This window comes from Trachymyrmex septentrionalis, unplaced genomic scaffold (assembly GCF_001594115.1).
Source record: "Trachymyrmex septentrionalis isolate Tsep2-gDNA-1 unplaced genomic scaffold, Tsep1.0 scaffold32, whole genome shotgun sequence".
Classification (NCBI taxonomy): domain Eukaryota; kingdom Metazoa; phylum Arthropoda; class Insecta; order Hymenoptera; family Formicidae; genus Trachymyrmex; species Trachymyrmex septentrionalis.
In genome coordinates this window covers 264,919-277,169 of record NW_017305485.1, presented here as the reverse complement: position 1 = coordinate 277,169, position 12,251 = coordinate 264,919, and the positions used below count along the sequence as shown (strand labels likewise).

The following is a 12,251-nucleotide window of genomic DNA, read 5'->3' as shown; positions in this document are numbered from 1 at the left end:
GAGAGAGAGAGAGAGAGAGAGAGAGAGAGAGAGAGAGAGAGAAACTTCGAGCATACAGAGAATGTTTCGGAATAAGCCGGAGAACTCGGAATTTTGGTATAAGTTACTTCATATTACGTATATTTCAATTTACAAGCAAATCATTCCCGAGATGTTTAAGTATACATACATGTGTATAACTGTTTAAGAGAGAATTTCTATTAGAAAAATAGGCTGTGTATGCATTGCAGGATTAATTATGTAGCTGAATCATTATTGTTAAATGTAATAAAGTAAACTTAGTCTACGTTATATTTCATAAGATTCTAAAAAAAACCCACACAGTTCTGATTATTACACGTCTAATTATACTATTAACGCACGAGCGGAAATCGGCGATGATTAAATTCTGCATATCGATCGAGCGCCGGCTGATTTTATATATTCGTTTTTATCAAACTGAATACCGCAACCACGCGCGGCATTACGGACGAATCTCCGCGTGTAGAATTATGCATTCGGCCGCAACTGCATCCCGCAACAAATCGCGTACGTCACGCATGGCGAGCGGATCGGCATAATTTACGAGGCCGTACACGAGCGCATCTCATTCCGATCGCACCTGTTCGATCAGAATAGCCAACTGATATACGACCCCGAGCCGGCCTGATTCGACGTAAGGACAATGGAACGATCGTATCATAATGGCGGGGTGTTTGCGATGGAAATCCGTTCCCCATGAATCATAAACACGACAAATTAATTATCCGCTTGTCTGTCTCATTTCGGATCCGAGCATCACCGTTACCGTCACTCGCCATTGTGTATATCATTATTTTAATTTCAAGTACATCAAACGAGTGTATTTATATTTATACTTCATCTAAATCACACGCGTATGTCGGAAAATAAAAACGTAAAAAGAATAATGTCGAGAACTTTAAAAAAAAAAAACCTCAATTATTAATATTAATATTATTTATATTCTATTAGTTTACCCTACAGTTACTTTAGCAGTTTCATCCAGATTGTTATATTTTTATTTTTATTATTTATTTAATAATAAATAAAGTCTCTCTCTATCTATTTTTATTTATAAAGTATTATCTACCTTTGGAGTTTATTATGTTTCTATTCTGTCCGTTTCATTCTTTTCACGGGTTGCAGAACTAAAAACCAATCGTGTGACTGCAGACGTTTGCAGCAGAGCGAGAAATGTTTTCCCACAATCGAGGAGCGCGTATTCGATAACAGGGAAAACAATATGACGGTCCAGGTAGCCGACGATTGCAATGTGAATCGCAGAGATAAACGCGAGCTATTCCCTCCCGACTCACCTGTGATACGCTCGAGGAACGATAATAACCGGAAACATCGAGACGAGGTCCATTACCGGACTGTCACAGAATCTCTCGGTCGTTTTCGTTCGCCCGATACCGACGCTGGAAATTAGCTGCAATTAGCGAGGCGCATGGTTGCAATGTGCACAGAATAATCCCGTAAATACTGCTTGACAGGAAAATCCGTTAGTTTTCTCGCTTTGTGGCGAACTCGGCATGCGTTTTAAATGTAAATTATAGTGCCGTATATAAAAGTCTGTCCACAAAATTTTGATGCTGATCAGTACGGTATAATTTTGTAATTCAGAGAAATTTTCAAGCATTTATATATACAAATGTATACATATTTATATATACTACTCAACAAAATTAAACGTTCACCTGTTTCACCCTAGAAAAATAAACAAACTTCAAGATACAATAACTTTGTAAAAATTCATCGTATCGAGATGTTTGAAAAAGCATTTTACAAGTTGAAATCTCTACTTTTCAGATCGGTACTTAAAAAATTGTTCTTGATGGTATTTTGTTACACATAAATGAAAACGCATTAAATTTCAAAATTTTGTACGAAATATGCAAAATTCCATGGGGCGAATTAAAAATTGTACACAAATGCGGTTACATTCGAAAGAGTGAATCTTTACCTTTAATTTTTGTTGTTTTTTATGAAGTTTTGTACAATTTTTTTTATTCATTTATTTCGTTGAAGCAAAAATGCCCCTTTTTGCTTCGATGTTGATAACTCGATGAAAAAAAGTCGTATTGAGGTCAATAAAAAAGCAAATTAAAGCTAAAGATTCGTTCTTTTGAAAACTATAAACTGCATTTGTGCGCAATTTTAATTCGCGCCGTAAAATTTCGCAAATTTTATAAAAGATTTTGGATGCATCTTCATTTACGGCTAATCTTTTTATTTATTTGTATTGAATATTTTTCGGTGGATTTTCACTTACTATTGTTTATAAGTTATTTTTTATAATTTATTTTTAAATTGTTATATAAGATATATATACACTATTCAACAAAATTAAAGGATCACCTCTATTCCAGCTTACAAAAATAGGCAAATTTCAAGAATAACTTCGTAAAAAATCATCGAGATGTTTAAAAAAGCATTTTACAGCTTGAAATCTCTTCTGTTCAGATCGATACTTTAGAAATGGTCTCACTGATATTTTATGGAGTTACACGAACATAAATGAAGATGCATCCAAGATGTATGCCTAATAATATTTTAATCAAAGTATAAAGATGCCTATAAGAGCCAACACTAGTAGTTAGTCATGTGTAATTAATTTTATTCGTTATATATAAAATTGTAGACGTTTCGATCGCCAATTTGGATCCTTCTCAATACAAATATGTAATACTTGAGAAAAATATTCGTTATATAAATAGCTTGAACATAATAAGCTAAATTAAGTAAAACGGATTGATGCTAAATTATGATGTTGTTTTTATGATTATGTATCCAAGAGCTCCTTCATTTTAATTACCAAATTAAATAAATAAGATGCTTGGAATAACCCGTGTGTTGACCTCATTCGATTATACGTTCGAGATTATATATCAATAATATTTTTATATGAATGTTGCAATTTCCAGTTTAAGCAAATTATCAGGCAATATCCGCTTTGACTGAATGCGGTCTTTTTCGCTTACTTGTCTTATAAAAATTCGATGATAAATTATTAGGTACATCATAAATTACTATACTGTAAATTACTATACTGTAAAAAATTCCGTATGAAAAAACTAACAAAAATGTAGTGAGGAAGCTGAAACGACACGATACCGTTTAACATCAAATTATGGATAATAAATCCGATAAAAATGGACGCGTCAGTATAAATCACGTGTTCCAATTGGGATTGCGTCCGTCGGAGGATTTGTCGATGCTAATTAATGGCGATTAATGAGCTCGGTTCGACGAGCTCCGCTGGGAAAAGTGTAAAGATCGTACATACCGACGTAGCGGCTTCGGTGATTAGAACTCAGAACGAAAGCAACAAGTGGCGCACGATGTCTCTCATTATCGGCCAGTTATGGATAGACTCGCCTCTTCTTTGTTTTATGTAGTGTTTGAAAATTTCACGGCGGCTTATCGCGATACGTCCGATCCGACTATTAATAATCGACGACAGACACGAGTGTGAAGGTCTTGCATTATTCACGTTACTACCCTCATGATTCTTTTCCGACACTTGCATTAGATTGGAATCTCATCTAGATGTTTCAAAACTCAATTTGTATATAAGATATGGCTTGAAATAACAGCATTAAAATGGCAAAAAAATTTCGGGAAAAGAACGAACTTTATATATATTTCTGCATTAATGAGAAATATAAATACACATTATCCTTTCTCGTATTTCCATTTTGTTCTTTGATCTGGATATTGTGGATGAGAGAATTTACAACGTGAAAGAATTTAATAAGAAATAATACCGCTTCTCTCTCCCTTGAGCATTTCGTGATAAAGTCAACATTTGAAATTCTACGGGAATCAAGTTGGAGCCAAAAAATTAGCACGTTCATTTACTCCATGGTAGCATATACCTCGTATCTCTCACGTGGCATCTCTCGCTGCATGCTGCACTTTCCCACTAGCACGTTCCATCTTGGAGTAGCAGAACGTGACTGCAGCTTTTTCGTAAGTTTCTCCTTCTTACTCCTCTCCTTCTTTCGTTCGCAACAAGTCGAGAGTCGAAAAAATATATCTTAATAATATAATGTATTCGTATTCTCTATTCGAGAAAATTTCATATACTATATGCATTACCTAATTTACGCGATTATATTTCCTTGTGATTTGCTAAACTTCTCTTCCAAATAGGATTTAACGCGTTAATTTACCGCGTTAACGAAATTTTCTCTTGTTCAAGACTGACCACGCCACCTACATATATCCCGGCGAACTACAGCTTTTTCTAAAATAGGCGAAGTCGAATTCAGTCCTCTTGGTAGAAAGTAATCCCCCCTCCCCCCGATTATCCCTCTCGGATCTCCCGGGAATGCAGCGGATTCACATATGAAAGAGACAATCTTTCAGGGAGGGCGGCAACGCGTTGTAACTCGCGATAATTCCGTTAATGCACATATGTCGTGCAGCTCTAACGAGTTATAATCAGTCGAGCACCGGCTGAGTACAGTTTAATGGTTTATTCCTCGCATTAGGCACCCTTCTAGTCCCTCTTTCCCACCTTGGCTCCTATCTACGTTCTCTCCTCTCAACTATCTCTTCCATGTCTCTCCCCTCTCTCTCTCTCTCTCTCTCTCTCTCTCTCTGCCCGGACTTCCACAATAATGCAAGCTCCATCGGCGGGATAGTACGACGAACGCGCAATTTGCGGCCGAGCTCTGGCTTTCTCGAATAATTGATGCAATTTCCGGGTTGCGAGCGAGCTGCGAATGACCCCGAGAATTTGGATTTTAGGTAGATTCACGAGATGTTCACGTCACAAAGTGAACATTAATTTCCGCATACTCTCCGTATGGTATTAAATCGCGAACGATTTTTCTAAATAGCTAGATTCCTATCCTCGTACGTATGGTCGTTGAATAATTGTTGATATTCAGGAAATCTCATTCGAATCCGATTTCGTATGAGAATTAGAGCATCATTTAATCATTTTCAGTTGAACCCGTTCAACGTCCAAGAGCATTATTAAATCGTTAATAACTTCACATGAAGGAGATTATCGGTACAGAATAATACAAGAGGGTGTTCGTATTTTCCTTAATCGGTATTTGCAAGCCTAGTATAATTGGACAGTGTAATTTCTTCAACCTGGTTGTGAAAAATTGTTTATAACAATAATAAATATTTTTCACAGTCTCTCTTGCATAATTTTAAATTATAATCTTATTCCCCGGATGTTGATCCTCAAAATAAAAAAATGTTCACTCTAAATTTTTGGGAATGAACTTTCAATCCCATAGAGTGACAGTTGCGCCAGTCCGATAGAAGTGAAATTTTCACTCTTACAATTAGAGAGTGAAAAATCACTCCAAATAGGAATCAATTTTCTATCTATGTGGAGAGTGAATAGTTTAACTCCCCGAAGAGACTAAAATTTTACTTTGATAAATGTTAAATTTAGTGTCTTTATATCTGATTTAAAAATTATTAGACTCATTCGACGTGTTTTTGCACAAAACGAACGGTAGAAAAAAAGCGTCGCTCTGTCTCGCGAAGCGAGATATTAATCATGAGTTGATTTTTTTAGGTTAGGTTAAAAAATTCACTCCTGAAGGAATAAAGTGTGAAGTTCACTCTTTGCCGGATTGGCGCAACTATCACTTTTCTTGAAGTAAAATTTCACTCCCAAAAATTTAGTGTTCCAATTACATAATTTTAAACAATGATACATTGAAACAATACTGTTCAAACTGCACTGGACTCGCGAATACTAATTAAGGAAATTTCGGAATTAATACCAATTAGGTCTAAAATGGTTTTTCTGGGAGTCGATAAATAATATTATATTTTTATAATACGATTACCGTTGCAAATCGCATATAATAAGATATGACGTATATCACTTTGTTCAAATGACATAATCTATTTAATTTACAGACCATGCCTTTCGCGTGCCTCGCAGATATCATTTATCGTACTTGCCCACGCACCCGTAACAATCATTCGTGAGATTATGCTAAAAACACTAGTCGAATGATAGTTTGCGCCGATAGCATACACGACACCTAAGCTTGTCACAACTGAACAGGAAAAAGAGTAGAATATCTTTAATCTTATATACCTGTCGCCTAAATGTTGCTGACTTTGCGGGCTAATTCTATTAACCATCTAATTAACCATCCCTTGGCGAGCCTATCCATGTTTTCCATTCGCATTCCTGGATTAATTTTGCGGATTCGTTTGCCAATCATGCTGTAAGTTTCCGCGTGGTCTGGCTCTGCCCGGGCATGATCGACAACTCTCTTTCTAACCGCTACGGCGTATCGCTAACTTTTTCGACGAACCTGATGTTTCCCATTTGCTAATGGCGTATTTCTCTAATGGCGTATTCCTCTAATTTACCCTAACTCTCCAACTAACTCTAGCTTACTGACTGTTTCGCGTTAACTTCATGGAGACATCATTATACTTTATACCACGCGTTTCTATCAACTAATAAAATATATCCATGTGTTTGTACATTGATTAAAAACATTTGCTGAACGAGACGGCATAAATTATAAATGTACATGCTGTAAAATTTATAAATTATACATTTGATTACAGATTGTTTAGTGTTCAGATTTTTTAATCGACATTTTACCCATATATCACTTCATTGTATGACTTTATTATGTTGCTCATTCGTTTAATATTTTAGTACATACACTGTCAATAAAATTTACGTTTTCGGCATGCGTTTATTATATGTTAGCTCGAAGAATTGGAATATTCAGAACACGGAAACAACGGATTAATCCGCATTATGAATATTTGATCGCATCGTGCAGAACCCGGCAGGATGAACTTTAAAAAGCTCTCTCCGATGCAAATTAATGCATGCCGTAAAAAAGGCCGGCGGACGCGGCTTTTGCGATACGCGATCCATAATTAAGTTGTAGATTAGTTTTAGTACTAGTAGTATTGAACGAAAATAAACCAAAGTCATACGCGAGTTATATCAAATCCTGTTAGCCAACTAAAATTTTTACTTTAAATAACGAACTTATAGAAATGTAAATAATTCAAAGTAATAAATAAAAATGCTTAATTTACTTAGCATCTGAAAATTTATGACATTTTTATGACGTCTCATTTGAAAATCGATTTTGAAATCGACTCTAGTCGAATAAATTTCAATGTCTTAATCTTTTTTTATTTTATCTAAATTGCATCTTCCACAAGAAATCGATATAACTGTCTAATTGAAATTACTGTCTAAATGCTTCTTTGCAAGTATATTTCAAGGAAATAAATTATTAAAATATTTTAATATCAAACTGTATAATAATAAAAGACACAACGAATTATTATCTTCTTGAAATGATTTCAAAGTACTTGGTTATTTGTTTGTAAGATACTTCTCTCTAGCGATGTTCTTGCCGCAAAGAAAATTGCAGAAAGAACGGTTTTGTTGAAGTATTTAAAAATTTAGCTAGATACAAATCTGAAAAAACAATTTTGTCGAACTAAAATAATAAGTAGAATATTTAAGCTGGTTGCTGGAATTAAAAACGTTAAAACTTTTTTGCATTATTGCTCTCTTATTACGCTTAAGTTTCCTATAAAATTCTTTCGAGTATCTAAATTTTTAGATACTTCAGTACAATCGTTCTTCCGTGTATAACTAATAATTCGAATAATCGTGCTTAAATTATTTATTTCCTTTGCCCATGTATTTTTTAAACACATCTTTTACTTTAGAAGCTATAAGAAAAGCTGCCCTTTCTAATTCTTCAGGTCACCAATGGTTGAAAACGAATCTCGACGTGATACCCGAGTCGGGCTGGTCCGTCGACCCGTTCGGCCATGGCGGTACTATACCCTACTTCCTCAAGGCCTCTGGCGCGTCCGGCACGGTGATCCAGAGGATACACTACGCGTGGAAGCAGTGGTTCGCCAAGAAACAGTACGGCGACTTTGTTTGGCGGCAGCCGTGGGACCGCAACGGCGCAGCCGACATGCTCACCCACAATCAGCCGTTCGACATCTACAACATCAAGCACTCGTGCGGCCCACATCCGCACGTCTGCCTCAACTTCGACTTCCGTAAAATACGCGGCGAATACACGGAGTACTCGGTTCGCGCCGTCGAAATCACGCCTAACAACGTTAAGCAGATGGCCGAGCTGTTGCTGGAGCAATATGCGAGAACCGGCTCGTTGTTCACTCACAATGTCGTGCTGATGCCACTCGGCGACGATTTTAGGTTTGCTTCGAAACTTTCTTTCGATTTTCATCATATTTGTGTTTATTATTATATTTTTTAATGTTTCCTCTTATTTTGGATTTTTCTTTGTAACGAGTTGTTGCTTGTGAGGAAAAGAGAGATATATATTCGACAAATTTTTATATCGTTTAAATTTATAAAATAATGAATTTAACGCATAATTTAATTATAATTCGATAGAATGATGTTAAAATTTCTATTTTATACTTAAAAATATAATTAATATTGGAAGATACAATTAGTTGTTTTTCTATTATGCAACATAATACATATTACTTTTTAAAACATGCATATAGTATGTAAGCGTATACAAGCGCAGAGTGTTCTGGAAATATTGTTTGTTTCCTTTTACATGAAGAATCTCCTCTTCTCAATCGTGCCAATTGTTTCCTATTATTATTTGTATTACAGATACGACCACGCGATCGAGTGGGATCAACAGTACACCAACTACAAGATCCTGATGGACTACATAAATAGTCGGAAGGACGAGTATAATGCTGAGGTGGTGTTTGGCACGCCGAAGGACTATTTCCACGAGATACAAAAGCGCGTGAGCAAGTTCCCGTCGTTGACAGGCGACTTCTTCGTTTACTCGGATATTTTCAGTGAAGGTAGACCGGCCTATTGGAGCGGCTACTTCACTACCAGACCATACATGAAGATTCTGGACCGCGAGCTCGAGGCGAATCTCAGATCTGCCGAGATCCTTTACACGATCACGCTGAATCTCGCCAAGCAATCCGGCAAGGATATAAAACTTTACGAGACGTATTTCGAAAAGTTGGTCAAGGCGAGACGTAATCTGGGTCTATTCCAGCATCACGACGCGATTACCGGTACCTCGAAGTCCTTCGTTATGAAAGATTACGCGCTGAAACTGTTCGAGTCAATCTCGGATACGACGAGCCTGCAAAGCTTCGCCATCCAGTCTCTCGCGGCCACCATCAGCGGCAAGTCGAATTCCGTCTATGTGTTGTCCGAATCGGATAGAGACAGCTACGAGAAGCTGCCGAAGAAGATACCAATCGGCGTGAACAGTCATGAGACTAGGAAGATCGTTCTGTTCAATCCACTGGCGCAGTCCAGGCAGGAAGTGATCAGTCTCAAAGTTACGTCATATAAAATCAAAGTCTTGGATCCTCAGAAGAACCCGATACCCTACCAGATCGCGCCTGTGATGAACGCCACGAGCATTACCCACGATGTGTACGTCCTGCTTTTCGTAGCCGAGCTGAAGCCGCTGTCAATCGCCACGTACCACTTGCGGCAAGTCGATAAGGTGCCGGCAGAGGCCATCTCGACGGTGTACTGCAGTCGTTGCGGCAAGGACAATGTCTTTCCTATCAAACCCATGCAGGTGGGCGACGTGCAGCTCGAGAATCAGCGAATGAAACTGCTGTTTGACGGGCAGACGGGTTTCCTGAAGCGCGTGACGAAGAAATCCACCGGCAAGATCATGCAGTGCGCCGTGCAGTTCGCCGCGTATCCTTCGGCGCAGTTCCATAGTGGTGCCTACCTCTTCATGCCCGATCCTAATCTCCGGGACACCGACAAGGATGTCTTGGAGGCGTACACGCCGCACCAGAAGATCTATATCATCAGCGGTAACCTAAGTTCCCGCCTTACCGTCGAGTATGGCAAGTTACTGACGCACCATGTGGCGATCTACCATCGCGACGGCGGCCTCGGCGAAGCTATCTACTTACGCAACATTGTGGACTTTGAGACGCCGCCGAAGAATCGCGAGACGGAGATGTTTATGCGTTTGCAAACCGATATCTCGAACGGCGATCCGCCCGAGTTCTACACCGATCTGAACGGTCATCAGATGATCAAACGTACCAAGATCGAGCGGATCGGCATCGAGGGCAATTACTTTCCCATCACAACCATGGCCTACATCGAGGATTCGAGTCACCGACTGACGCTCTTAGTGAACCACTGCCAGGGCGCGGCCAGCTACCAGCCCGGCTGGCTCGAGGTGATGCTGGACCGCAGAACTCTGTACGATGATTCGCGGGGCATGGGCGAGGGTCTGCTGGACAATCGGCGGACTGTCATCAAACATTGGCTGCTACTTGAAGATATAAGCGGCGAAAAAGACAAATACTCGAGACCGTCGCTGTTCGCCAATCATCTGAGCAACACTCTCAACTACCCGGTGAATATTTTCGTGGTGGACGGTAACGAGCAGGAGGTCACGATGACGCCAGAGGTCAGACTGCTGAGTCAAAGCTTCCCCTGTGATCTTCATCTGCTCAATCTGCGCACCAATCACGACCAGAAACTGCCACATTTCCCGGTGAACAGCGCGCTCATGGTGCTGCACCGACAGGGCTACAGTTGCTCCGTAGGCATCGACGTCGCCCTGAAGCACTGTCCACTCATAGAGAGACTCGCGCAGGGCACCGCGTTCTACAAGCTCGACAAGGTCAACGTCACGAAGACGTCGTTGACTGGCACGAAATCGGGCGCCCGTTTGAAAGACGGTTTCCAAGAGATCGGCCTGCAACCGATGCAAGTCGAGACTTACAATGTGAACTTCGTGCAATGATCCTAAGCCACAAGCCGATCGGCCGTCGATATCGACCCGTTCGCGTTGATCGGTTAGCAAAATTCCAAGAGTACACAGGCGTCTTGCCCCTTCCAAATGACACTGCCGTATATTAATCGTGTTGAATACTACCTCTGACTCTCTTTGTGTAACGCGTGACGTTGTTAGCGGTGAAGAACGGAACTTTGCGGAAGCGATACAGCAGCGAAGGTAATCGATAATTTCTCGCGGGATGAAAAAAGTGACAAATAACGTTGACTACTCTAGGACAATTGAATTAAACAATTGACTCATACCATTGCGAATTTTATTTAAAAAAAATGTTTTCGTTAAGAAAGATTTCCAAAATTCTTTTTAATCAATTTTTTATTCCATAGGCATGTGAAGGAGGCATTTTTACAGTTTCTTTTGACGCTAATTCCGACAATGTACTCTATTGGCCTAGAAATCATATTTTTATACTGTTTTCTTTTCTCTTATATCTCATTTCTTTCACTAATCTTATTTAGGGAAGAGAAGAAAAAAATTTTCTTTTTTCTCAGATCACAGATAAGTTTCGTTGTAAATTATTGACGCGTGAGATCATTAATCATTAATAAGTAAGAATTTTCCACATCACACTTCTCGAGTTTAGCTGAATTTCGCGAGACAATACTTCGCGTTGGTTGCATCACATTTACGGGAAATTTAAAAAAAGGCAAATATGTGAAGAATTCGCGTGTAAATATTACGATCGATGCAGCACAATTAATTGCTAATCATGACAAACGTGCAACGCGTGCGTGCGCCATTGTACATATTGTTCCTTGTACGATGTACCCTTGCGTTTTATTAATGAAGAGAGGAGTCGAGAGGGAGAGGGAAGGGAAGAGGCGTGAGATGTATACACGCAGATATATAAATACATTAGTAATTTACTCTAAACAGAGTCTGAGATATCTAATTAATACATGTATATTCGCTGGAACGAGATACTTGGGAACAGATTTATCTCGATCTCTAGTTTAATTATTTAAATTTTGAACAATTCTTCCATTATTTATCGCTGGAGTAATTTTAACTTACTTATTTATTAATATTTTAGACTTGGGATTGTTAATAAATGAATTTCTTTATTATTAACGTCCATATCGTGTAAAAATTTCTATTTTGAAATCTTATCATTTAATTTCTAATCATATAGTTATCATAGTTATCATTGTTTTTCGATAAAATAATGTTTCTGTGTGTTTAATTTTCTACATTTCTTCACGAATGTCAGGTTTTTTTAATCGAAGAGTGATTTCACGGCGGAGATATAAAAGGGGCCAGAGAGAGTCAGGCCTATACAAAGAACAAAAGAATTAAAATTTTATACATATATAGTAACTTAATTTTATCTGTTTGTACGACGTTTGTCGTTGTGAATAAATACACAGCTGACCGATAGAAATTTCTTTTATTAAACGTACAGAGGTAACA

The 12,251-nt window shown here is 38.5% G+C and overlaps 1 protein-coding gene across 2 annotated transcripts in view; it reads left to right on the top strand.

The window, feature by feature from the left end:
- Positions 1–11,263, top strand: part of LOC108750006 (alpha-mannosidase 2) — a 189,784-nt gene extending 178,521 nt beyond the window's left edge. For both annotated transcript variants that reach the window (XM_018489167.1, XM_018489166.1), the window contains exons 6-7: positions 7,744–8,212; positions 8,645–11,263. In XM_018489167.1, coding sequence (XP_018344669.1) covers positions 7,744–8,212; positions 8,645–10,790 — 2,615 coding nt within the window. In that variant the 3' untranslated portion in view covers positions 10,791–11,263. The remainder of the gene's footprint in view (positions 1–7,743; positions 8,213–8,644) is intronic.
- The last annotated feature ends 988 nt before the right edge of the window (positions 11,264–12,251 follow it).